General features: G+C 40.9%; 4 protein-coding genes across 5 annotated transcripts in view; 1 reads left to right on the top strand and 3 right to left on the bottom strand.

The window, feature by feature from the left end:
• Window positions 1-194: 194 nt before the first annotated feature.
• LOC118405244 lies at window positions 195-5,609 on the bottom strand. 2 transcript variants are annotated; one of them, XM_035804638.1, is made up of 9 exons: window positions 5,412-5,609; window positions 4,817-4,930; window positions 4,430-4,543; window positions 3,849-3,962; window positions 3,313-3,426; window positions 2,698-2,811; window positions 2,099-2,215; window positions 1,545-1,655; window positions 195-1,154 (listed from the first exon to the last, which is right to left on the bottom strand). In XM_035804638.1, the coding sequence occupies exons 6-9, from the start codon at window positions 2,741-2,743 to the stop codon at window positions 289-291; spliced, it is 1,140 nt and encodes a 379-aa protein (XP_035660531.1). In that variant the 5' UTR covers window positions 2,744-2,811; window positions 3,313-3,426; window positions 3,849-3,962; window positions 4,430-4,543; window positions 4,817-4,930; window positions 5,412-5,609; the 3' UTR covers window positions 195-288. The 2 variants fall into 2 exon arrangements, with proteins under 2 accessions (XP_035660531.1, XP_035660530.1); XM_035804637.1 differs by lacking the exons at window positions 3,849-3,962; window positions 4,430-4,543; window positions 4,817-4,930; window positions 5,412-5,609 and having other exon boundaries at window positions 3,313-3,732.
• Window positions 3,835-9,981, bottom strand: LOC118405445 (fibropellin-1-like). The gene is made up of 15 exons (XM_035804945.1): window positions 9,969-9,981; window positions 9,744-9,830; window positions 9,223-9,336; window positions 8,714-8,811; window positions 8,448-8,646; window positions 8,061-8,174; window positions 7,812-7,925; window positions 7,318-7,431; window positions 6,701-6,814; window positions 6,135-6,248; window positions 5,689-5,802; window positions 5,412-5,525; window positions 4,817-4,930; window positions 4,430-4,543; window positions 3,835-3,962 (listed from the first exon to the last, which is right to left on the bottom strand). Exons 1-15 carry the CDS (start codon window positions 9,979-9,981, stop codon window positions 3,835-3,837), a joined length of 1,665 nt encoding a protein of 554 aa, XP_035660838.1.
• Window positions 9,982-21,407: 11,426 nt separating this feature from the next.
• LOC118406209 (pantetheinase-like) lies at window positions 21,408-24,532 on the bottom strand. The gene is made up of 4 exons (XM_035806112.1): window positions 24,310-24,532; window positions 23,930-24,082; window positions 22,229-23,281; window positions 21,408-21,723 (listed from the first exon to the last, which is right to left on the bottom strand). Exons 1-4 carry the CDS (start codon window positions 24,487-24,489, stop codon window positions 21,460-21,462), a joined length of 1,650 nt encoding a protein of 549 aa, XP_035662005.1. The 5' UTR covers window positions 24,490-24,532; the 3' UTR covers window positions 21,408-21,459.
• A 439-nt stretch (window positions 24,533-24,971) lies between these two features.
• Window positions 24,972-27,494, top strand: part of LOC118405444 (bone morphogenetic protein 1-like) — a 117,565-nt gene continuing 115,042 nt past the window's right edge. Inside the window, exon 1 of the mRNA XM_035804944.1 lies at window positions 24,972-25,535. Within this exon, the coding sequence (XP_035660837.1) occupies window positions 25,385-25,535 (151 nt within the window). The 5' untranslated portion in view covers window positions 24,972-25,384. The remainder of the gene's footprint in view (window positions 25,536-27,494) is intronic.

The raw sequence follows: 27,494 nt of genomic DNA, 5'->3' as shown, positions 1-27,494 counted from the left end.
TGTACATACAGTGAACACAATAACATGGACAAGAAATATATCTCTGAAACACTCGTAGCAGCAACATTACCTTTCGAATAAACTTGATTAGACTTATGTTATAATGATAATAGTATTCTTTGTCTTTGTTCACAGTATTCCCAATTGCAACAGTTTGTTATCAATTTTAACAACCATTTACGTGTTTAATAACCTTCTTGGCACTTTTTTGGCGACGCCCCATGGGCGGAGGCATCTTCTGATACACCTCGAGGACGAACAGAATCATGGGATATTGACAGAAATGAATTATGGGATGTCGTGTGCTTCGAACGAGGTCCCATACTCCGCCAGTGTGACATCCGGAGCACTAGAGTTAAACACTCGGTAGTAAATGTCGTCGAAATAAAAACCTGCATGGTCGTCGTCCTGATTTCTATGTTGTGGTTGGAATTTTATCCGGTTAACATACTCGTAGGGATCGCCAAAATCGAATCTCTCTACCGCAAGAAAAGCGCCCCCTATCAGGGTTGCCTTCTCATCCACTACGTATTTCCATTTGTCCATGTAGTCTATAGGCTCAGCAACAAAAGTCATGTCTAATCGGTGCCATTCATACAGAGGTAGGTTGCCCACAATGAGGTGGTAAGAGTTTCGGAAGCAGTCCTGGGTACGGGCACAGTAGGTGTAGTTGGGAAAAATCTCGGTCGTCCGAACCGCCAACCCGAATGTGTCGTCCGTGAATATCTCCATGTAGTTGGACGATCGGACGGTTCCGTCGGGATTCGCCGCCACGACCGCCACTCGGGAATCGTCGGTTCTTCTCCCCGCCATCTTGAACCAAAACGATACGTAGAACGAGTTCCCGTCGGCCACGTATCCCCTGTCGACTCGACCGGCTATTTTTCTGAGAGGAGGAGAAAACGGGGTTCCCTCGGACGTGGACGTGGAACCCCTCTTCAAGTGCCAGGAGAAGTTCCCGGAGTGCGCTTGCTCATTGGTGATCGCTTGTCCGCCATCTTTGGCGAACCGACAAGTGTTCCAGGTGCGGAACTCGAACCTATCCGGCTGGTAGCAGTCCCCGTCAAGCGTCTGAATGGCACCGCCCGACCAGTTTCCGTTTACAACGGAATCGCCCAGCTTCCATCCGGTCTCGACGTTGCTGCCAAGGAACACTGAAATACAGAGAGTCATGTTGTTATTGAGAGAGTCAAGTTCAATCCTGGGCAGGGCATTTCGGTTGGGGTTGCGCCCGGCTTTCGGAAGGGATGTGAAAGGGTCCCGCGTTTGAAGAGGTGCAGCAAGCACGTTAATTAAGGAAGACGGACTAGCATACCCCCTCTGAAAAATATATATACCCTGCTATTGAAACAGAAAGGGGACATCATTCCCCTATGTACATCATAAGCCCTGTGGAACTGAACTAAAAATCGTTATTGACAAAGTTAACACAGTTCTTGTGAGATTTTAACCTTTATCCTCCAACTCTCTATATATCACTCTCTTGGTGTGGATGTTTTCAGTAGTAGACTTAGCACATGTATAGAAGGGTCAAGTAAGCTCACCTTTTTCACAGCTTCTGCCGTCCCAGCCGAGCGTACAAAAGCACTTCTCGCCTGTCACCAGCAACATGCAGGTCCCGCCATGTTCGCAGAAGTTGAAGTCACACGGACGATCTGTGTACACAGAAATTATGCAAATGAGGAAGACCTACAAGTCACAAAACACGTATCCAGACACCATGGCAACTCAGTTGACATAGAAAAATGACATTGATCTCAAACCAATTTAGCTCACAGAAGATATACACTATGAAGAGAAGACAGACACAGTTTTTACAGGTTCATTGTACTTAGGAAATTCCCTTTGCTCTTTTCGACAAGCAAACAGTGACCAACATCTTAACGTCATGCCCGAAGGACTGCAGCCACACCCAGTGGCGTGCATGCCATGTGAGCAACACAACAGGGGTTCGAAGTCCGCCTTCTCGGTCCAGAGGTATGGGCGCTAACCACCGAACTACGTGCACTACGGATTTTTTTTTATAAACCAGGAAATGGCTATTCAACTTGAAGAATATCATTGATGTTGATTGCGATATATTAGATGCGATCCTTACCGATCCAGCGGTTGCAGGTCCACCCCTCCCACCCTCCCAGGCAGGTGCACTCAAACCCTGGAGCCGTCTCGCTACACGTGCCTCCGTTCTGACACGGGTCAGACGCGCAGAAGTTACCTGAAAAAAAATCAGATGGCATACTTTACACCACAGTACCACAGTAAAAGCCTCACTGTATAGTAAAACTGCGTTTTCCTTATCTAAAACACACTATAACCTTACTCAAGACGTCGACGTTATAATGAATTGCATCATTACTAAACGTCTGGTCTGTGTAACACAAACTCTACTGTCCAGGGCTGTACTGACCCAGAGACCGGTCGGATGTTCGGTGGGCTATAAGTGAGATTTAATCAGGCTTCTAAACGTTCAAAGCTTTCACAAAGTCAAATAAAATTTTGCTATTGCTGCAGTACGTATCAAATCATACTGTTATGGACAAAAAGGTCTGCATTATACCAAAAGCTATGATCCCCAAATTGGCGTAAAGATGAAATTATTCTAAATCCTTTGCACATTGGGTTCTTTCTTTTCTAAATAAAGATACTCGTACGCCACATCTTAGGCTAAAAGACAAAACAAGTTTAGTCGGAACTCACTGATCTCACAGTTGGTGCCGACCCAGCCGAACTGACAGAAGCACATGTAGAAGTTGATGAAGTCACGACATCTTCCGCGGTTCTGACACGGTCTGGACGCGCACTCGTCTGTGTCTAAACATAGAAATAACAAAAACAACAACAAAAGCAACAACAACAAAACAAATCCAATCACTTTATTACATGTATTAGGCTTTGGCGTCGCCAAATAAAACATTGTACAGGCTCATATATGAATACTGCGAAATCAACAAAGTCATAATGTGGAAGTAAAACATACGGATGTATTCCAAAGATAGTCGTAGATTATAAATCCATTAGTTTATAGAATGAGCCGTCGTCTAGATTAGGCAAGCCTATATCTATGCTTACATGTCGGCACTGTGGGATCAACAAAGTCGAAAAAAAAACGTGCTGAGATGTTTCAAGGAAAAAAGAAGATTTTACACGGCAGATCCAGTAGTATAGTATGGCCAGAGGTGTCGCTAGAAAAGACGAAGCCTTATACAGGCTTAGGCTGATACCACCAATCAACATGTTTATTACCAGGAAGGATGAGTTGATTTGTTTAAAGGAAACATGGAAAGGTCATGGATTTTGCACGGTAGACCTTACCTATCTGGCAGTGTACGCCTTCCCACCCCGGCACACACTCGCACGTGTAGCGGTTTACATGGTCATGACAGGTGGCGCCGTTTTCACACGGGTTGGAGGCGCACTCATCGGTATCTGCGGTACAAATATACAACCATCGCATTTTGTTTTATTCTAATGAAAGTATAGCATGGGTACCATCCGAATAGTAGTTCCCTCCAACTTTCATTGTACACTATATATATAGTCGCTGCTCTGCTATTCCAGGTAGCAGAGGCGAACATACTACCCGGATGGTACAAAGGCTAATGAAAGCAGTTATCGTTTAACCATTCAGCATAGCGTCATAGTCTAACAAACTAACTTCTGAAAAGGCATCTGCCACAGAAAAGAAGAAGCTTCGATCATGAATCAAACAGCCGCGATCGACCAAAGGAAAGACTTAAGTTTTCATTGTTCTTTCTTATAGGATTGCCATTGTATTCAATAAATATATTGAAATGTACAATTTTGTACGTTAATCTACATTTCACGATCTTGTTTTCATAGAAACTTACTTATTTCGCAGTGAACACCTTCCCATCCGGGACCGCACTCACACTCGTAGTAGTTGACGTAGTCATGACAGGTGGCGTTGTTTTGGCACGGGACGGAGTCACACTCATTGTTATCTGGAAAGGTGTACATGTATATGATATCAACTCATCTATACTTCAACATTTAGCACTTCGTAAAACATGAGAAATAACCTGTACATACAGAACTCCCGGTAGAGTACAAACGATTGAATATGTAGCGGTAACACACGCTGGTTCACCTTTATCTGCGAGGTAACATTTATCCGTTGTTTTTAAAAGCGGGGTACATGTATATAGGGATACCAATTCGATGGACGGAGGTTGCAGTTTTTTTAAAGTATTGTACAGTAATTTGAAAACACCATCCATCGACTTGACATCAATAAATACCCTGCTTCTAAAGCAACGGGTATAGGTTACCCCGCGGATAAAAGTGAACTACAGGTAGCTTTACATACAACATTCATACAATGGAAATGATTGAATACCTGTGTCAGCAAAATGTTTGAAAATTCATTGTTCTTGTAGATGCTTGAATACCAGAGTTTAAGAAAAGTTACCGTCTTCACAATGCACTCCTTGATAGCCTGCGACACACTCGCACGTGTAGTAGTTCACGAAGTCGTGACAGGTGGCGCCATTTAGGCAGGGGTCCGACCCACATTCGTCCGTATCTGTTTAAAAAAAGAGAATCGTATGAAATCAGTAGCAGCGAAAACACATTCTTCTCTCTAGCTTGTAGCCCAGCAAATCCTTTCATACGGAGCTGTGCGCGTAACCGGTAGTGACATACATACACTCACAGGAAATGCCGTACGTACTACCTGTTCGGCACATTTTCAACATCCGGGACCTAATGCTGTGGTATCCAGGGATATCTCTGAGAAAGAGATTCCTGGGTGTACCTTTCCCAGGGTTCACCTGGGTAGGTTAGCTCTAGAACTCACTGATCTCGCAATGGACGCCCTCCCACCCTGGAGCGCACTCGCAGGTGTAGTAGTTCACGTGATCGTGGCAGGTGGCGTTGTTGTAACATGGATCTGATGCACATTCGTTCGTATCTGCAGAACGAACAAACACGTACATGTGTACATGGGATGTACGTTAAAAACTTCAAAAAGACAGTCAATTTGAAAACACAATGACAAATGCCTTTATACTCACTTCTTAAACGTGTATTCTAGCAATGCCAATGGTACTTAAAAGTCATTGGTCGAAGTTTGATCTTTTAGGTCACTTTTGTACAGCCAATGACAATGTGGCAAAGTACTCAAGTTGACAACTTATCATGACAGTGTCACATATAGAGAACAACATGCTTGATCAGGTAAAGGTAGACCCATGGCTATTTGAGACCATACGTAGGGACCGCGTAGGTTGTTCTCCATTGTGTCTAGGGCACGGTATTGGAAAGTGGAGCCCATCCCTCTCCTTCTTTTTGACACGTAGTGGTAACTACATTGGTTACATGTAGTAGATAAGCTAGATACCGTACGTTATGCAATAGTCCTAGTTTCGACCATTGCATTGCCCTGTACTCACTGATCTCGCAATGCACGCCATGCCATCCGGGTCCGCACTCACAGGTGTAGTAGTTCACATAGTCATGGCAGGTGGCGTTGTTAAAACAGGGGTCCGAGCCACACTCGTCGGTATCTGTATTTCAAAAGATACAACAAAAAGTAGCAAAAACATGAGGGGAATGTGCATCAAATTACATTAGGGGCGTCCAGCGAATCCTTCTTTGGCGCTGTCTTGCATGTTCAAGCTGTTTTTATGCACAGCTTTTGAGAGTGTGTGTTTGCACGAAGCTACTTACTAATCTCGCAGTGAACACCCTCCCACCCTGGGGCACACTCGCACGTGTAGTAATTCACATGGTCATGGCAGGTGGCGTTGTTGTAACATGGGTTGGAAGCACACTCGTTGGTATCTGAAATGATTGGAACGTTTAGATAGTGGAGAATGTCACCATGAAAAGTCAAACATAAGATGATGTTTCTATTGGCATTCAGAAAGACACACTCAGATAACAACTTTCTTCAGCTTTAGATTTTGCAAAATTACGAAGGCCCAGAATGAACTTTCGTTGTCTACGGGAGACCATTTTGCCGCATCTTGGAAACCTGCTTGTGAGATGTTCATCGCCGGTGAAATAGTTTGGGAAGGATGTCGTTGTGGGTCTTCGTATTATCTATGTTTTACAAGGTTCAAGAGCATCATTTCAAAACACGTGTTGTTGGGTCATATTTGAAAAGAGCTCACTGTTTTCGCAGTGGATTCCCTCCCAGCCCGGCCCACACTCGCACGTGTAGCGGTTGACGTCATCGTGGCAGGTGGCGTTGCTTTGGCACGGGTTGGATTTACATTCGTCATTATCTGAAACAGAAAGAAATTAACGCTGGAAAATTTTCCCCTTCTGGTATTGTTGCCTTTTAAGTATCCAGTATTGTTTGTCATCTGCTTATGTTACGTTTTGATGCCTGTCAGACATCTTCCTCGAAGCTTCTGACTGGAGTTATGCTTCTCGCCGCTATATGTAGCCGATGTAGGGGGCGCTTTTGCGGTGAGAATACAATCCCAAACGTTTGTATCCCCCTTTATCCGGAATAGAAGCTCTGAGGAAGATGTATGATAGGCATCAAAACATAAGCAGGTGAAAGATATTACAGGTTGTGTGGAAAAAAGCTATAATACCATAAGTTCTACCAACCTGATGAAATTAAGGTTTTGTTGCCAATTATATGCTTTGAATGAAAAATCAATTAACGAAATAGACCTTTATATGTGCAGCATGTTTGTTTTCATAAGGGAATGGAAGCTGTCCTTACTGTCGTCGCAGTGCACTCCCTTCCAGCCTCCCACACACTCGCAGATGTAGAAGTTGATGTAGTCATGGCAACTGCCGTTATTTAGACACGGGTTGGACGTACACTCGTTTGTGTCTGATGACAGAACGAAGAGAAGAGTCTTAAAATGCAATTTCAGATACAGATGCAATCTAATTGCGAAGGTTCTTGTTTGTTGTTGTTGTTGTTGTTGTCCTTGTTTAACGTCTATTTCTTCGCTAGACATGGTCTCGAGGTACTGTTCCCATCTAGGTGCTTCTCATGCTACTCGTCGGTGCTTACTGTCCTGCCTCTGGTGCTTTGTCCGGCTTCGTACCTTAACACACATACACACTTCCAAAAGACACGGAGATGAATGGACTAAGTGCAATGCGATATCATATACGTATATATACTAATGCAACTTAACATTAAGCCTTTGCTATGATTTGGTTATATCGTGAACAGTTTTAGGGTACAAGTCAATATAAGTCATCACCCGGACAGTTCTCATCCATGACATATTTAGCAACTCAGTTGCTATGGTGTGTATATGCCGATAACACCTTTACAGCACATAAGTGAGAAGACAACGCTGAAGAAGGAAATCATCGTCTTACTGGTTTGGCAGTGCACGCCCTCCCACCCTGCGGCACACTCGCACGTGTAGTGGTTGACATGATCATGGCACGTGGCGTTGTTTTGGCACGGGTTGGACCCACATTCGTCGGTATCTGTGAAAGAGGAATTAATTCATGAACGTATGGACGAATGAATGCAGGAAGGAAAGAAGACTGAAGAACATAAACGAATGAAGTACTGCATTAAGGAAGGAAGGAGAAGCGAAGTTAGTGAGGAGAAATGAAGGAAAGAAGGAATGAAGTAATGAACAAGGAAGTACAGGAGGTGAAACACAAGAGGCTACGAAATAGGAGAAGGGGAGGGAGGAAGGAATATGGGGACGAAGGAAGAGGTAGGAATGAAGGCGGGAAGGGAGAAATGAGAGAAGGTAAGGAAGAAAGGAACAATGGAGAGGGCTGGAGGAAATAATGAAGAAGTGGAAGGAAGGAAGAAGGCAGGAAAGAATGCATGAAGGAAAGAGGTACGGACTTACTGACTTCACAGTGAGTATTCTCCCACCCAGGTCCACACTCACAGGTGTAGTAGTTCACCCAATCGTGGCAGGTGGCGCTGTTGTAACATGGCTCTGAAGCGCACTCGTTTGTATCTGGAAAAAGAAACAACGAAGAAGGGTCTAGAAACAACAAGAGTAACAGTTTTCTTTCTTTTTTCCTGGGTCCAACAAATCCTTTTGTATCTGACATGTGAGTTCTACCATACGTGTTGTCTGGCCTAGACTCACTGATGTCGCAGTGGACACCCTCCCACCCCGAGTCACACTCGCACGTGTAGTAGTTCACCCAGTCGTGGCAGGTGGCGCTGTTGTAACATGGGCTGGAGCCACATTCGTCCGTGTCTGTAAAAAGAGGGTCAAAGTAATGAAAGACCCCCGCCCCTGAGGCGTCGCCAAAAACTATAACTTCATCACACATATGCAGAGCATTTTTACACACAGCTGAAACAGAGGGTCAGAATCAAGTACGAATGCAATAATGTTCTGCCTTTTTAAACGATATAGCACTATACGACATTGTTTATCTACTAAAAATACGAGCATATGGAATTATTACATTGCACTCAATTGATGTCAAGATGTCAACCCGGTAGGCGTTGCCAAAAATGTACTCACTTATTTCGCAGTGAACACCCTCCCATCCGGGCCCGCACTCACAGGTGTAGTAATTCACGTAGTCATGGCAGGTGGCGTTGTTGTTACATGGGTCAGAAGAACACTCGTTCGTATCTAATGTTAGAAGTGAAGAAAGAGCAAGACAAGACAACGTGGTTGTACATATTACACATTCATTAACAGTAGGGTCCAGCAAAACCTAGCTGTTTGAGGTTTTACTTACCGATTCCTTGAACAGAATTGTACTTACTGATCTCACAGTGAACACCCTCCCACCCGGGTCCGCACTCACACGTGTAGTAGTTCACGTAGTCATGGCAGGTGGCGTTGTTAAAACATGGATTGGAGCCGCATTCGTTTGTATCTGCAAGACACACAAAGCATTTCGTTCGGAGAAATACCGCTCCTACCGTAGCAATAAATGTCTACACATGTATATAACAGTGACTACTACTACTACTAACACTAACATCACTTCCAAACCTATTACAACAACTTCTGCTGCTGCTGCAACTACTACTACTACCACCACTCAGTGAGTGCTACTACCACCTCTACTACTACGTCTACGACTACTTCTACTTTCGCTACTATTCCACGACTGCTACTGCAATGACTGCAACTACTACTACTACATAACTACTACTACTACGACTCCTACTATTGTTACTGCTGCTGCTACTACTACTACCAGTCCCCTACGACATTTTTACTATTTACACTTCATTGTAATTTGAGACATACAGATTTCAGAAAGGTTACTGTCTACACTCACTTATTTCGCAGTGGACGCCCTCCCAACCGGGTCCGCATTCACACGTGTAGTAGTTCACGTAGTCATGGCAGGTGGCGTTGTTGTAACATGGGCCAGACGAACATTCGTCGGTATCTGTGAAAAATAAAATTTATCGAATGAGGCCAGGCACGAAGAAATTTGTTTCTTTCATATCTTAGTATTCTAGAAACTAAAACAAAGCTAAAAACAAAAACAAGGCAAAAATAAATAAACAATAGCTTTATACCACCATAAATCACTACCATGGCATGTCCAGAACACGAGATACAAAAACCCAAAGTTGCGCTGCAGCACCTTACTAAGACAGCCAATGTGGGGCCGTTGTCGAACTTGATCTTTGCCCACTCCTTCCCACATACTAAATATCATAAGAATCCATCCACAGCTTCTCGAGTTACGCTGTTCACAGACAGACAGACAGAAAACGACACCGAAAATATAACACTTTGACTTAGGTAACTTCAGACACTTACTTATTTCGCAATGGACACCTTCCCAACCAGGCCCGCACTCACACGTGTAGTAGTTCACATAGTCATGACAGGTAGCGTTGTTGTCACATGGGTCGGATGCGCACTCATCTGTGTCTATAAGAAATAAACAGAAAAGTTTGTATGACAGAAAAGACTGATTTATACACGAATAGACTTCTCTGTTGGGTCCAGCAAATAGTTCTGTATATAAGTAACTTAAGTGCTGTTCTGATAAGGAACAAAGAAACTTACCTGCAGCACACATGTAGTGCGAAAGTACTTACCCTTCTCCACTACAATATTGTTTGGAGTTAAAGTAAAAATGACAGAAAGTAATGAGCTTCATCTTCAATGGAGCGTCGTTCATTGGTCGTAAACAAGTCGTTGTCTCCATGGACACCGTCGAGACGAAGGTGTCTCTTCTTCGGGACGACAATCCATGTTGTAACTGCAAAGAGAACAATGAGTTGATGGAGATTCAGAGATTTTCATGCTTCCATTGGGTAAAGGCGACGGGTTTTGTAAAACGATTCAGAGGACTTTCTTTTTAACCACTATGCCATCCTCATTGATATCGTTGTCTTTGGTCATGGTGGTGACAAGTCTACATCTAATACTGACCTGAAAACCAATGAGATTAGTGCCATTTTCTGCATCATTTTGTTAATCTACAAAATTGATATCCCGACCATCCAAGAGTATTTGCCTTTCGTCGATAGACGTCAAATCTTGGGTTTTCTAAAGAAACTTTAGGTCTTACAAAGGCTTTTGGTTTAAGATTCTTTTTAATGGTACAGTATACAGGACTAAGAAATATGATGCATACTGAAATGATTGACAGCTCAACCAAACGACTTGGAAACAGGACGTGCGTGTCGCCAACACAAAACCGTTTCAATGATGTCATTATTACCTCATACCTACATAATCTTTCACTTATCCTCTATAGGCACTCGTAGATGTCACAAAAGCTTTCGCTAAGCAGTTATTTGTCGTGTTTTGTGCTATAAATGCCAATACAATTAAGCTGAGATAAAACAAGCACAATAGATTCGTGAGGAGTACTCACGCGCAGGATTGCAGACAAAAAGTTCATTTGTTGTACAATTCTTTACAAATGAAACCATGGTTATTGTATTGATTTTGATTTTGACATCAGAAGACTATTGAATACACTTTTGTCGTAAAAACTACTTTTTAGTAATGCGCTTGATCGTTAAGGATCTTTAATTGTAATGACATCCTTCTTGATAGTTTGTTTTGTTTTGATGACATATAGTAAAATGTCCATTTGTGCGTAAGTGTACGTACAAACTGTGAAAGACCAGACTACGTGTGTAAGGTTTCATCCACTCACACCGGGATGGATCTATACTCGATAAGTGTGGTGTTTATTAATACTTTTACTTTTATTGATAATTGTGGTGTGGCTTTCCTAAAAAATAGATCCTCCGCTTTTTGTCCTATTCGAGACTTCAACAATCGCAGTTAGGTGCTCATTTTCAACTGAGCCAAGTGAAGAAATAATTATTGTTAATTGCCAACGTTTAGATTTTAAGTCATCATCTCTTACCACAAGGCCTCCACGAATTATGTGTTTGTGCCATACACTGCATAATGAGGGTAGCATTTATGAATTTTTATACATGTCCTGTTGTCGGCTATTCGTAACATTCACAAGAAAGTAGACAACTTGAAATTTCTCTATTTGTACTTTGTATGTATTGCGCATTCGCAAAGTTCGGAACACGTTGACCTGTACTACGTCCGGTCTGGTAAAATGTGCAATAAAGGTCCTCTTCATTGTCAATAAAGATCAGGGGGAATATGAGAAATGATATCGTCAAGTTCGCTACAGCACCAAATCTCCCTAGAAAGAATTTGTAAGCAGTGCACAACGAATGCAGTGGAAAACTAGAGTTCGGCGACCTCATACCTCCATGAAAATTAAGAGCTTTCGTAAATTTCATGCAATTGACTAACACATTAACATAATTTATGCATGGCGTTGTTAATCATTGATTACATACAAATGTCACAATTATAAAATTCCAATTATTAATCAAAATGTGGTTTTGCAATTTTCACATAAATTATGCAAATAAGTTCCTCATTACCATATTTGGTGTCTGCTTATATTCCACCTATCATAATTAACATGTGTTACATGTATTGAGGTCCAGTTATCGAAAACAATTGAACTATACAATTTCCTCATTGATTATGCAAATTAAGTCCTCATTTGCATAACATGCATATCATTATGAATATCTTTGCCCAAGCTACCTGCATGCCTAAAATGATGCCAATCCGTCGTTCCTTTCTGCAGTTATCCTCTTTGGATTGTCTTGACAAAAATGCCCCTGCAGTTCCACAATTAAATGTTAGGGGGCTGAAACTTGCCCCAATATGTCATGGCACTAAAAGCTATCTACCACCTAAATGTCAAGACCATAGCATGTCTGAAACAAGAGATACATTGAAAAAACTGCTATTATAGAATATTCTCATTAATTATGCAAATGAACTACTATTTTGCATAATTAGTATCTTATCGTGTACAACATTGTCTAAGGTACCTATATACCAAAAATCATGAAAATCCGTTGTTCCCTTTTTGATTTATCCTCTTCAGAAGTTTTTGACAAAAACGCCCCTGCTATCCCAAAACTAGACGCTAGGGGGCCCAAACTTATGTCATTTCTTCCTGAGCACAAGAGCTATCTAATACTCAAAAATCGTGACCATAGCATGTTCAGAACACCGAGATAGCAAAACCAGAAGTTGCGCTGCAGTACCAAGGGGAGCCGCTAGGGGGCCCAAAATCTAATCATTTCCAGCTTTCATCACACACTACCAACACACCAAGTATGAAAGCAATCCACCCAGCCGTTCTTGAGTTATCTTGTTTACACACACACACACACACAAACACACAGACAGACACACAAACGCAGGGTAAAATATAACCTCCATGACATTTCATGGAGGTAATGAAACACATTTTATTTGTGAATGCCCCCAATTCGATGCCGAAGGGAAAAGACTATTTTAAAGAGTGACCGAAATCACACCAACATTTTCATTGTTAAAAACGCCACAAAAGATTCTCTTCCTACTAAGATCACCGAATCAATCTATTATAGAATACATGTGGCACTTCATTTTCAACTGTCTTCAAAGAAGAAGTCAAACCCCATAATAGTTATGTAGATTTAGTACCCTATTATGTATCGTATGTACATTTATCCACTTAATATTTGTATGTTAGAATTTAGTTTATCTACATGTATCTAGACCACATTCATTCATTTCATGTATTTAGTCTTTCTTCTCTTGCAATTAGCCCCATGGGCATGAATTTGAAATAAAACATTCTTAACCTAACCCTAAACGACAAAGACATCGTAAACCCCATAACCTGGCTGCCAATCTAGGTATGTTAGTCATCTTGATTCAAGTGAAGCATGACTTTGTTTCGTTCAGCTATAGTAAAACTGAAATAGAGTGAAATGGATATGTGGCCTCTCTATGGCTCACTTTTTTCAACCAAGTACGAGTACACTCAATCACTGCTAATTTTCTCGATAAGCTTATTATTACTTTTTCACATGTATAATTGACGCATAAGGCTGACACCTGAAACTGATATACACGACCAAAATTTTCATTCCGAAAAGACTACAGTAACATGTCCGAGCAGGAGATAAAAGTTGATATGACATGTAACGTTTTCTGAAGAAACAAGCATTACTAGTATTCAGTTCAGACATTACACCATTTGTTAACCAAAGCACTCCAAAAAAACGTAATAATTGAACCGCATCATGATATGAAACATGGGACAGTGATACATGGACGAATATCCCCTCCATAAAACTCGCACCATAATGTGGTGGTATACATTTTTTATCACAATGAAATGCCAAACAGCTTTTTTCATTCAAAATTTCAAACTTTACTTAAAAGACCCTTGTAAAGATTCATATGAAGGTATCAGAATTACTTCCAACCCGCCGTCATCACTTCAGATGAAAGTAAAAACAACTTACCGATTGTTGAGACTTCATGTTCTTCTCTCCATCCGTATATATGTCGCATTAGAGGAAAATAATGCAGTAAAGAATGTAAAGAAAAGTAGGGAAGACGAAGAAGGCGTACACAGAGCGATACGATAAGAACGATAGATTTGATGAATAGGCAGAAAAAGACTGCAGAAACTTAGAACAAGTGGTGCAACTTCTGAAAGTAAATAAAAACTAACTAAAAGAAACAGCTAGCTCGCTACTTCATTTATCAAACAAGAAATATATTAGAACTCAATAAGTCTTTCTTTCGTATAACCTTGTAGCAGAAACCAGCGCGGTGTGCCACTACAGGGCGGGTACGCACGAGGTTTTAAAGCCTCTGTCACGGACATGACGAATGGGAAGATCATTTTTGATGAATCGCCACGGTAATCTGTCCTATTACTTCGAATAATGGTCATTAATATTTAATCTTTGCACGTTACGATATGCCAAAGATTATTATGTCATTTTGTTAAAGGACAGCTCATTATCGAACAAAGTTAACTACGTTCTTGTTGCTGCAGTTCTTCCAAGGGCGCGGTCACAAACTTCGAACGATTGTCGTACGATTGCAAATTTGAGTTGTCTTGTTAGAGAAAAAGCAGTCTTGGTGAATGATGTAAGTCAGAGGTCAGCTAGGCCTCCATCCGGGTGATTTGAAGTGAATCACCAACTCCAGAGAGAAGGTTTTTGCTCCATCTCACACCGCACCATCGCACGCGTGGGGGTTCTTTAACTTGGATGGGGCGTGGCTCTCCCCATACACGGGACCTCCATTTAACGTCCTATCCGAGGAATTCACCTTTACCTTTACCCTTACCCTTACCCTTACCTTTACAATTACAATTACAATTACCTTCATCTTTACCTTTACCATTATTACCATTACCATTACCGTTACCTTCACATTTTCCTTTACCTTTGCCCTTACCTTTACAATTACAATTACCTTTACGTTTAACTTAACCTTTACTATTACAATTACCTTTACCTTTACAATTACCTTTAACTTTACCTTTAACTTTACTATTACCTTTGATTTTACTATTACCTCTACCTGTACCTTTATTTTCACTCTTAGTTTTACCTTTACAATTACCTTCACCTTTTTTTGGATTCTCCTGTCGATTCGACAGATGAGGAGGCAGACAGGCTATTTGCCTGTTTGCCTGACCTGCACATGACTTTTTATGGTGAAGAAGGCGTGCGCAATACCATCTCCACCCTCTCGTCTATTGGAGCACTAAGTCTCACAGGGACATAACTGTATGCCACGTGTGAGACGGCTCCAGCAGATGCAGCTTTCTTGTTCGGAGTATCCGTCTCCTAGGAGGACTTCCGACCAAGGATGTAAGGGATTCCTCCCAGGGTTGTAGCCAGCCTGAAATCATTTTCAGTCCCCTCGATTTTGAATGGGAATCCTATCGAGCACCGAAGGCATGGCGTGGTGTTGCGCGTCATTTCTAGGGGGTCTGGGTCCCAGAAAATTTTGAAACCTAGACTCTCTGAAACACAATTTCCTACATTTTGAGGTGCAAATTTTGCTTGTAGACTAAGCTGTTCAACGTCATCTGTTTTGGTGAGGAAGAACACATGGGTTTCAGTTTTTTATATCTTTACATATCAATTTTTGTCTGTCCCTGGGGACGGAATGGGGAAAACTTTTTTCAGTCCCCAGCTGCAAAATTCCTTCAAAGGACTGAAGGACAGGTGCTGGCTACAACCCTGATTCCTCCTCTCACCTTCACCTTTACCTGTACCATTATTACCTTTACCGTTACCTTTACAGTGGTAACGAACTCTGACATGAAGCCGTTGGTAACTTCCTGCCGATATTGATGGTAATATCGCGTGGTGTAGGTCTTTATCACGCATTTATCGACCGGCCCTGATCCACCTGCCCCAGTCAATAATGCCGGGATAACGGTGAGAAAGACTGGACATGTCGGCACTCATTTTCATCATTGTTTCATGTCACAGGCCAGGGCGGAAACTCAGACGTTTCAGGAAGTATAAATCCTCTAAAATCCATGTTTCTACGTGGATTTAAATATCGGCACTGATGTGGGTATTGATTCTCATCATTGTATCATGTCGCAAAGCGGAAACTCAGACTTTTCAGGAAGTACAAATCCTCTAAAACCCTTGTTTCGACACGGGTTTAAATGCACTTGTAGGAGTATTCAAAGGTGCATATTGAAAGATTTTGGCGCCAAAACACCGAGCGGAAACTCGTACCAAGGAGGTTGCTCATACCAAGAGTTGAGGAAGTATAAATCCTCTTAAATCATGTTTTACGTGGATTTGAAGGTGAATATTGTAAGATTGTGGTGCCAAAAATAAGGATACCATCAGGCTGATGTTGGTACTCATTCTGGTTGTTTGAAAATGGGACCTGGACTTTACAAGAAGTATAACTTATATCCCTTAAAACCCATGTTTCTATTGGACTTAAAAGTACCGTTTGAGGTTACGATTTTGGCGCCAAACTCTCATTTTCAGTGTTTTCTTGGCTAAAAACGACCAGTACATTACGTGCTGAACTAGATTGTTAGTCCTGACCAAAACAACGTCAATCCGTAACAAGTCCGAGGTTTTCAACACGTTCGAAACAATGGCGTCGCAATTGTTCTTTGTAAATATCTCTAGGAATTGTCATTAGATAATTTCAATTTGTTTTTCTTTGCTTATGTAAAGAAATGACCAAAACATTGACTTTTTGATCATTCATCAGTTCAGTTCAGTTCATCCTCATACGAGGTGCCATTAACAATGTCTGACCATGCGTTTCTATCTAGCATGGCGGCTAGCAAGTTGTAGTCCTTTAAACCAACTTCCTCCTCCAAAACTTTCTTAAGTGTTACGTTCGGTCGTCCCCTTTTTCTCTTTGCGTCAGGTTCCCAGTGGAGAACTTTGGCAGCCATCTCCTCATGATATGATCATTCTTATATCCTCCAATAGGGGCTTTAAGGTCTAGATAACTGAGAAATAAGTTACGTTAGATGTGTCTGTGTCAGCGAAATACTAAAAGCGTGACAAAATATTATAGGCTAGACAAGTATGATTTATGATAATCACATGATGTTACCTAATTTACGACAACTTATTGTACAAAGATCGTTTGATGATAGAATTAGGTTACTGTTATTGCATTGTGAGCTCAAAGGGATAATAATTGATTTGTGGACAGTAAAAGAGAAAAAAAGACAGTTACGTCATTGTGTCTACCGATCTCGGACACACAGGTGCATTTCATTGTTCACATCTAAAGCTGGGATGAAAAAGTCTTATCTATTCTATAATATGAGTTTCTTTTTTGTCACAAAAGGATCAGAATTGTCAATCAGATTGACAGAGACTTAAGACAGAAAAAAGATTACAAAGTCCATACAAATGGGCTGAACAGGTGTATAGAAATGGCAATTAATTTTGTTTCCTACACTTCATTCCAGCGATTATATCTGTGCCCAAAGTTAAAGCATGTCTACTCCCACAGCGCGGCACATATAATGATGTTTTTCTCATATTGTATGCGTTACAGGTTGACAGGTATTCTAAGAAAAACGCATGGTAAGGTTGACGTAAAGACATCACATTGGAAAAGAACGCAGTTGCCATTATGTCGTTTGATTGATCAGAAATACCACAGTGACTATTTTCTTACACTGACAAGTTGTTTTCCAACAAAATCGCATTGCTTGTAACGATCCATACTTTTTCTTTATGCTCCTTTCTGTACCCTTATTTTGTTTGCCAATGTTGTGTCCATGTTTATGACACAGTGGTACACTGGGAACATTGCTGTATAGCAGGCGGATCTACAAAAACAAATCAATTCCGACATACTGACTTACATGAGGTATTATAGGATTTCATTTCGTGACTAGAGAGTATTTTCTTAGATTACAGAAAAACTGAAAAAGCTTTTCTGCCATTGACCCAACCATTTCAACGATGTTATTTCGATTTATAGTGTTTTCCAACTGTAAAGATTTGTCATAACGAGAGACTTGTACTTGTCAGATACATTTTTGTAGTGTTCCATCTCTCTCCTAAGATCTGCTTCGATAAAAGCATTTTCATGGGTACTCCGTTCCTGTGGTAGCATTGATGTGCTAGCAGACCGGAGATCAGAGAGCACTGGTTTTATTCTTGGTATTCCCAGCTAGCTTTTGTGTCCTTGAGAGATGCATTATACACAACTTTGTTTGCTCCAGTCAGGTGTAAAAATGGGTACCTGGCTTCGATTTTGTAGGTAAAAGGCACTGGAAAGAGAGGGTTGAATATATATATATATATATGTATATATATAATAACAGCCTTACAATAAATACAGTGCCCTCGACACTAGTAACAACAACAGCCCACTGTTCATACAGCCTATTAAAGGTTTCGGGATCTTTATCTTTTTACTAAATCATTTCAGACGCTTCTGCTTTGATGATCCTTTGTCATCGTCTTTGACTGTCATGATAGTTTTGCCCACACAATAAAAAGTTAGGTTTGATCCTTCCTCTGTCAATACAATTTATATTGGATAAGATAATGCACAATGCATGCGTGCTGGTAAAACCAGTGGTGAAACATGGAAACAAAGGGTTTCTACGATAAAATACTTCGTTTAACTGATGTACAATGACAATATTGATTTTAGTAAATCACATAATGCTGTTGATTTTAATGTTAAAAGATCATCGTCATGGTGATTACGTCATAACCGGTATCGAATCATTTATCAGTTTAGTCACGAAGACAGGAGTCTAAAATGTGTGAAAAAGAACATTTTTTTTCTACTTCTGGTACTAGATGTTGAGACTTTTCTTATTTTCAAAATTCTCAAATCAAAACATATTATTTGCATAATTATTAGTTTGCTCCCGGTCCCCTAATACGCTGTCACTACCTTGCAGTGGACAGATCTTGTTTGGTGTACATGTATGAGTGTGCAATGACACCCGCCCTTTAATACGCACCCATATATAATTTCTAATAGATGCATTCTATACAAGAAAACAATGGAATTGCCCCATTGAATGAATTTCTGAAGACTTTCTGAAAATTGGTGGTCATACATCTGTTATAATAGCGACATGAACTTTTTGTCTTCCCTGAAAAGAAGATAAAACAGAATATCAACCTTGTCTAATGTTATGTTATTGATACTATGTCAACAATGTTGGTGTTAAAGTGTATAGTGTTAATGTTACTATTTTCAATGTAATCAAATTACTTGCTGAACAGGTCTGGGCTTAAAATTCCTTACTAGATACAGTCTACCCCCCTCAACTTAACATTCTACACGACTCTCAGAGACAGATATTTTAGGTAAACCATTATGTTCATTAATTTGTTCAGTCTTTCATTCCTTGAATAATTCTATCTTCCAACGCTGTGAAGAAATAGAAGTTGACAGTGTTTTATGACACCTATTAACATCTCATGACCGTCTGCATGCTTCAATGAACATCCTGTAATAAAAGCACAAAAGGAATCAATACGGACATCAGGACACCAGTGTGGGACTCTTATCAGGTCTATTATTCCTCATTGAGCCAGGCAGGTGTGGATGGTTGGATCAATATGATAATGATAAACGTTCATTTTGCACGATAGTATTGATGATTAGCCTGGATACCATCCGGGTAGAACTTCACTCCTATGTTCGCTTCTGCTACCAGAGCAGCAGAGAAGTGACTGAGTGTGTAGTGTATGATAAATGTAAGAGCAATAAGCGACTGTATATTGTGTAGTATGATACATGTAAATGCCATAGTGAACTACTTTCCAGACAGTACCCAGGCTAATTTGATAATAGGACATTGGAAAAAGTTATAGCATGTTCAGAACAGATAATACAAAAAAGGAAGTTCAAGCTGCAGTACCAAGAGAAGTTAGGAGTTAGGAGGCCCTGACTTTAGTCTTCCCAGCCCCTACCAACATACTGAATGTCACCATAATCCACCCAGAGGTTCTTGAGGTACTTGCTGGCCAAAGTATACAGGAACACAAACCAGGGATCGAAATACTTTTTTTTTTGCTACATGCAAAATTGCAAGTTGACAAAAATTTTACGTGCAATTTGAAAAATTTACATGCAAAATACAACTAGGCGGCGATGGCGACGATTATCGCTAGCTTGAATCGGTGAATTTTGATTACATCTAGTAAAGCTACCGGAGAAAGTTACTGGCAAAAACATGAAAGGATAAAGACACACGTCCATTTGTCTTTTTGTCTAAGAGTAGAGGGTCTAATTCCTCAGTATTTGTCCAATAGGCCAGGTATTTTCAACATGCAAGATTGCAAGTTCAGAATAATTTTACATGCAAATCTCAAAAATTATGTGCAAATTGCAAGTTAAGTATGTGTATTTCGAACCCTGCAAACAGACAGACAGAATGACAGACAGGTACACAGACACATACACACAATAATACACACATATATACAAGTACATAGTATTACATGGTTTTTAACCTAAAAAACAACAAACATCATGAACAACGGAAAGTGCATAAAATATATGAATGTACAAATATTTAAATAAATTTTTGTGACATACAGCAAATTAACAAATGATGTAAAAAAAATTCAAAAAGGAAACAAAATATAGATTGCAACGGTTGCAGGTTTGAGATGAAAAATATAATCTATCGTTACATTGCTGCCCGTATTTCTCACATATTGATAGGTTTGGTTTGACATGACAGGACAAAAATAAGTTCTTCCCATTATCGGCACAGTGCGTTAACTAAACCTGATGTGACATGATACGACTCTTAAGCACGAATATTCAACAAGACATAAAAATGTCTGTCTGAAGCAATTAACCTTGTGGTAATGGGTCTCTACTGTGATTAAGTTTAATGTCCACCAGGTCTTTATTCTTTGTGTTATTTTCATGTGCATTAATAAAAGTCAATGACAGGTTGTTAAATATTTATGACAACAATAAAGATCAATAACTTGACTCATGTGTAGTTGAAAGATAGTGGTGAACAAGCAGGAGATCACCATTTTTCATTTTCCATTTCCAAAAAGTTGTTTAAAGGAGTGGAACATTTTGAATTATTTCTTTGTGTTCATAGACTCTTCTTAATATGTACAAAACAAACATACATGTAACAAATTGAACAGAAAACCTGCAACAATTGTTCATAGAGCATAAAAGAATACAATGTATTCTCAAGACTTATCTTAAGCAACTTGATGAGTTTTGTAAATGTCAGACAATAACCACAGCCACTCAGTCAAAGACAGTGGACCCTGTATGAAACAACTGACCGTTACCTTAGTATCTCATTACCCAAATATCTAACCTTTATCAGAATTCACATGCTATGAGTCTCTTGTACAGTCTTGTCAAGACAATGAACTAGAAAGGTAACATTTGCCGACAAATACATAATGTTTACCTTTACACAGGCTTTAAAAGATACTGCACTGTTTATCCTTGATTAAAAACAATATATTGCCTAGTCCCTCCAGATATCCTACCACTTGATACATCATGTAATGGGACATCACAGGGTGTTTGCTAATTGCTACACTTCCTGTAACCATGTTGACAGGTGTCTTTCCATTGACCCTATTTGCTTGAAGAAGAATGTAATGAGCAAAAACACTTTGTTTCTGGATCATGAACAGTGCAAGAAATAGAAGGCAATTCCATCTCAGTCTCTGTCATACCAACGCCCATATAATCCAGCCGACAGCAGCGGTTTCGAGATCCCCTTTGTGCTGGTTATTGCCTGCGCTTCAAACTTCCACTCACTAGGTGGCGCCAGTGAGACACGGTCTGTGGAAACCTCGGGGTACACATAAGAAGTGCTGAAGTTGCCGGCCATGTGAAGGAGGGAGAAGGAAGTGCCGGCTGAGGTGATGCTTCTGCCACAGGAGGGGTGGGTGTCTGATTGACACTTCAGTAGAACACACACCTGTTACAATAGAATTGTACAGGTTAGATTGTGTTATCACAGATTAATGTGAAATTTTATTACTTTTAATATGTATATCAAAGCATCTTACAAAGGGAAGGCAGTGGCCTGGCTGCAGCACTGACGTGGAACGATATAGATGATGATCTTACAATGTATACTTTAGTTACCCTTTAAATGAATCACCAAACATAGGAAAAAGACAAAAGAAATTGAGCCTGTCCATGTATGGAAAAATAGTGACAGTATTGTATTGATCATATGGCTTTCTACAAGTATTAGCTGACATGACACTGTGGAAAATAACTTTTGACATATGGGAAAATTTAAAGTTGAAGTTCATTGTTTGCTCTTCATAGTATGAAGGCATGTCTAGCCATTATACTGTTCAACAATCTTTCAAGTTACCTGGCTTCCTTTTGCAGTAACTGTAGTTCACACTTCACAATGCAGTAGCTGCATTGGACACAGTGTAGCGCTTCTGCTACATCAATATGCAACCCACCTGCAAATAATACTGCCCTTGGAATGTATGCAGTCCATCAAAGGCACCAAAAGCATACAGCTCTCCCTCCTTCAGTGACATGGAATAATCCAACTGGCAGCACAGTGCATTATCACAGACCTCCACATGGCCTGTTCCATTTTCAAGGGGTGAGAAAGTGTAGATGTCTTCTTCTATCTTTGACTGAAAAGTCCTTGCAGTAAGATTTCTGAATGGTCGGCCCTCAACTGAAACCTTAGAAATAGTATTGTAATTATTGTCCTGTTCAGGGTAGTCTTTCTTTTCGTATTCTGTGATTTTGTTACAAAAGTTTTCATCGTTTGAACAACCAGGATCGGTAGGCACTACAGCAACAAGCAGCTTGCCCCCACTTGACCAATCAGAGTCATGGTAGTAAACCAAGGCTCCTGATTGGCCAGAATAAATCCCACTGCCTGTCATGTCAAAGAAGGGATGATGCTGATTGGCTGATAGAAGATTGACATTTTCTCCCATAGCCCAGGCTTGGTGGTACTGAACAGCATGTCTCAAAGGCAGGGCATTTCCCCACGCTGTAGGAAAAACTACATTCTTTACACCCAACTTTTCTACAACTTCTACCGAAGGATCTTTAAAGAGAATGTCAAAGCATGTGAACATGCCGAACGTCACAGAGAACACCGTAAACGTAACATGTTCACATCTAGGCGGGGAGTCAAACTGATTCTCATAAAACAGGTTGTACTTGTGATATTTGGCGATAAATTGTCCGTCCGTTTCAAACACAACGTCCGTGTTAAACTGGTAGTGGCAGTCATCGGGACAGTGTGGGTCTACATCCTTGGAACAGTCTTGTTTATCCCCCATGTTTGCTACCACAACAAGGCTGTTGTTCCGTGCGATACAGCTCAGGATATGCAGGACTTCTGTGTGGTGATGGCGGTGTGGAAGGAGGCACGGATTCCAAGGATGCATCACAGGGTCGGGAATTTCCTCCAGGAAGGGGAAGATGGAATCACGGGTGTACCCCATGCCGTAGATGCCGTCCTCGGGAAAAACTATGATCTGGGCTCCCTGTAGGATTTGATAAACAACATATTATTTATAAATAACTTGTAACATTTAGTGACTAACATATTGTATTCTTTTTAATACCTGGCACCCTCCTGGTGATATCAAATCATGAGATAAAGGGCTGTCCTAGGTTTTCAGAGTGTATTATGTAATATGTATATTCATATATTCATCTTGTACAGGATAAACATGATGTTAAACCCTACTATAATAAAGAATAACAACTTTACTTCAAATTTTTGTACCTACCATTTTGAAGTGAGATTGTTGTCCCAAGTAATTTCTTTCTATATTGTGTCAAAATGATGCACTGTTAGTTGTACTGTATTTTCAATCATTATTTGGAGAAAGGTGAATGACCTGTAGGTGAATGACCTGTAGGTCACCTCTTCAAGGTAGAAAGAATTTTGTAGCCTATAAACTGGTAACATTATATGTCTTACTAAAATCTAATGTATGTACGATTCATATCAAGATATAAAGGTGGAAAAAACCAAATGAATATATCCGTCCTGAGGGTAAAAATGATATCCAACGTATCTTACATTTATTTACACACTTCTTCACAGGATCTCTTTCACTTTCTCTATGCCCCAATCACTTTCACTTACATTTGTATTACAATCATCTGCCCCACCTGCACCTCACCTGTTTGCTGGCAGCACTAGCTTGATCTGCAAACACCTGGAGGTTTTTCCTCATCAGATCCAAGGCGCCGCTACGGTTCATTACGCGGTGGGGGTCCTGTAGAAGGTACGTGTCGTGTTCGTACACCGCTGCGATATACGAGGCAGGCGTGCCCTGTTGAAATGTTTATGGTGGTTTTTAGTACATCCAGGGAAACAATATCCAAAGACAATTCAATCTCTACAAATGGATAAGTATTTAAAGCATTTTAAGTATTTAATAAACAAAACAAAACAAAGTATTTACAGAGAGGACAGAAGAGAACCGGGAGCTATAATACGGCTGGATACCAGGCAATCATCAGGCAAAAACATGGCAAAGTTACTAACTCGTAAGGTTACCTGTTCATTATGACAACATCTCGAGTGCGAGGCTGGCTGATCGGCCCTCTTCTGGACGTCACTGGCTCCAATTCCGCTTCCGCGAGTGTCCAGAAGTCGTAAGAACACTGCCAACATGACTGACACACGCAAAGACATCGTTAAAAAAACCCAGAGAGCCTCGATACAAGAAGAAAACATGTGATCGTCACACAACCTTCGAAACCCGGAAGTAACGTGAACTTGTGAGTCGCAAAACGTGTGCTCTGTAACTTTACGTCGTAAAATAGCACCATCTACATTGATATGCATTACATATTAAATCCCAAGTCAATGACGGCAATATAAAGCACTAAATCAATCTGTGATCAACATCTCTTGATATGCACTTGAATAAAAGTATTAATTTTGTATTTTACGACATAATTCACTAGTTTCTGGTCCAGAGAAAGTTTGGAATAGTCCACCGCACGCACATTACTATACTTTCAAATTGATAGTCTTCATTCTCAGTGAAGAAAACGTAGTAAGCATGTCACTAATTTAGAAAAGATGATGATAAAAGAAAAGTAATCAATTCAAAATCCTAAACCATGGGACTGTAACACAAAGAAGCTAAAATATTAACCCTCAGTCCCTCCCCTATTCCTGCTTCTTGTTGGACCAGTCCAACTATTGATTTATAGACCTGGATCATCATGCGGGTTTGGAGAGTTCCAAAAATCCAAACGTGGAGGCAGGGGTGTGAGTTTGCGCTCCGGACTAACCCAAGGAAACACATCTCCTTAAGTCGTCTGTCTTCCTTTTAAAGCTGAGACGTCTTACTAGACACCATTAGCACTGCCGAGACCATTTTTGAGCCGTCCCGCTAGCGCGCCCACGTGAGGAAAAAGAGGGACACCGGCGGCTCTTCAGTTGTTTCCCCAGTTTGTTGACGGGAACTGAGAGGGTGAAGAAAGACAGCTCCGTACAAAGTTGGGGATCCACCGTACACACCCTGTCCCCTCCTTCGGCAGCGCACGCCTGTCCCCCCGTAAGCCATGCGGCGCGCGCCGCGGGGATGAGAGAGCGGTCCGCCGGCGGGTAGGAGCGCGGAATGAGGGGTACGGAGTCAGCGGGACGAGCCTTGCTGGCGCTCGGGCTGGGGCTGCTCCTCCTCCGAGGCCACGCGTCGCTGTTCTCGGAGTGGGAGGAGGAGGCGGACGAGGAGGACGGACCGGGCAGGGCCAACGATCCGTGTAGCTCAGGTAGGACGGAGGACTTTGTAACAAATGTGTTCATTCCTTCTTTCCTTGTTCCCTCTTTCATTTTTCGATTGGTCAATCAACCAATCAATAAGTCAATCAATCAATCAATCATCAATTTCTTCAGTTTTCTGTAAATTACAATAAGGGTAGTTCACCTTTAATGATGGTGTAACCTTTATCTGTTGTGGTTTCTAATTATTTCAGTACTTTTAAAATGCTGCAATTTGAAACCGTCCATCAACTTAAAATCTCTAAATACACCGAATATAGGTTCACAAATAAAGCAAAGGTGAACTGATGTTACCAGCATTGCGTCTTATTTCAAACATGAAGCAAAAAAAAAGTAGTGAATTTTATTGCCTTTTCATTGCCTTTTCATTTTCATTGCCCATTAAAATGATAACGTGCATCTTTAATTAGTATTAAGTGGTTGGAAGCTTAATTTTCCTCTTTACTGCTCAATATTGCCAGTTTGAATTGTTTCTAATTGTCAACAATACCAATGATGTGGAGAAAAACTTGGCCTAGACCAAATACTAGTACAAGGAAGAAACAAGGGAAGGAGGAAGGTGGGTGGAAGGAAAGGGTGTGATTTTATGTGCATTCCAGATGGTAAAATCAAGATGTACTTGTTCTATACACTGTACTTCTTGGTAACTGTATTGCCGGACAGCTTACCTTGTAGCTTGGGACAAATCCCTAAGGATGACAAGCCGCACATCCAGAACCAAGAGATAATGCCCAATCAACCTGTAATGCCATTCCATCAAACTCCCGGCACATCATCTCCAAAGGTGAACTCAGCTTCATGAATGTCGCTTGTTAGTTTGCGGAGGGGATGAGAAAACCGACGATTGCGCCGCGGAGTGCGAACAATTTTTGCACGGAGTCACGCAATCAGGATTGGATGCCGGTGGTTGATTGGAGGGGTTGGGGGACCTGGGAGCACGGTCCATGCTTACCTGTGAATCAGTGCTGTAATGATGGCCTACGCGCCTGTGATTTTCCATTATAGAAGATGATAAAGAATATCATATCGTGATAGAAGTATGTGATGTGCATCCCAGTGGGGTATTTCAAGGGATTGACCGATAATGACTCTAGGGGGGGCTTAGTTATATTGACTTAGGAATAGACTCTGAAAATGAACAAGGTTCGACCAAAGGAATAGTAAATCATGTAGTTTTGATCTCTAAAAACCTTAGAAGCTGTTGGCAACATGAACACTCTTAACTGTTCGTGGTTCCTTCTTAGCAAAAATGTCATAAACAAACACTGACTTTTATTGACTTTTTGGGCTGTCTCATTTGAATATTTAGGGGCCAGCTTTGTTTCTTTCAATACCCCTCTATATTGAACTGATTACCCTTCATGATATATTCTCTACTAGCTGATGACAATCCTGACTTCCTTAATTCCTTACAAAATTAAGAGAACACCCCCTCTCAACTTGAACACTGGAACTGTACATGTCAAAAAATATCACCCCCCCCTCAAGTTGAAAAATAGAAAATTCTGTCCCCCTAAAAAATGCCAGCGTAATTCGACTTTGAAAATAGAACAGTTCCTGCCCATCACAAAAAATCTGTCTCCCCTTTGACTTGAAAAAAGAAAAGTGCCTCTCCCTCCTAAAAATATTCCTCCCCCTTGTCAACTTGAAAAGAAGAACAGTCTCTCTCAGAAAAAAAAACTGTCCCCCTGTCGACTTGAAAAATAGACCAGTCCCAGTCAGACATAGAGATTGTAGAATAATTGCCCGAGACATGTAAGAAGAGAAGTTAATGGAGGAAATGGCCTGTTGTCCCCCGTGATGTTTATGCATGACATGTCATCTGGCGGTTAATGATGCAGAAGTAATGAGACCCAATCTGTAACGTTTCTGGCTCAACATCCAATCTCTTCATCAATCAAGGGCAGAGCCTTTTTAGGAGTCAACTCTCCAGTTGTCATCTTCTCAAT

This window comes from Branchiostoma floridae, chromosome 18 (genome assembly GCF_000003815.2).
Source record: "Branchiostoma floridae strain S238N-H82 chromosome 18, Bfl_VNyyK, whole genome shotgun sequence".
Lineage (NCBI taxonomy): Eukaryota > Metazoa > Chordata > Leptocardii > Amphioxiformes > Branchiostomatidae > Branchiostoma > Branchiostoma floridae.
The sequence above is the reverse complement of the archived record's forward strand: the minus strand, read 5'-3'. Positions and strand labels throughout refer to the sequence as shown.

What these genes read in the sequence shown, in the direction of transcription:
- LOC118405244 (XM_035804637.1), bottom strand. Translation starts at nt 3,454, where the DNA reads ATGCGATGGTTGTATATTTGTACCGCAGATACCGATGAGTGCGCCTCC. An exon ending in AGGCGTACACTGCCAGATAG is followed by an intron (nt 2,812 to 3,312) that starts GTAAGGTCTACC and finishes TTCTATGTTTAG; the next exon opens with ACACAGACGAGTGCGCGTCC. An exon ending in GACCTGCAACCGCTGGATCG is followed by an intron (nt 1,656 to 2,098) that starts GTAAGGATCGCA and finishes CTGTGTACACAG; the next exon opens with ATCGTCCGTGTGACTTCAAC.
- LOC118406209 (XM_035806112.1), bottom strand. Translation starts at nt 24,489, where the DNA reads ATGTTTTCTTCTTGTATCGAGGCTCTCTGGGTTTTTTTAACGATGTCT. An exon ending in GATGTTGTCATAATGAACAG is followed by an intron (nt 24,083 to 24,309) that starts GTAACCTTACGA and finishes ACATTTCAACAG; the next exon opens with GGCACGCCTGCCTCGTATAT. An exon ending in AAGGGCAGTATTATTTGCAG is followed by an intron (nt 21,724 to 22,228) that starts GTGGGTTGCATA and finishes CTATTGTAACAG; the next exon opens with GTGTGTGTTCTACTGAAGTG.
- LOC118405445 (XM_035804945.1), bottom strand. An exon ending in CACGTGTGAGTGCGGGCCTG is followed by an intron (nt 9,337 to 9,743) that starts GTTGGGAAGGTG and finishes TATTTTTCACAG; the next exon opens with ATACCGACGAATGTTCGTCT. An exon ending in GGGAGTGCACTGCGACGACA is followed by an intron (nt 6,249 to 6,700) that starts GTAAGGACAGCT and finishes TTTCTGTTTCAG; the next exon opens with ATAATGACGAATGTAAATCC.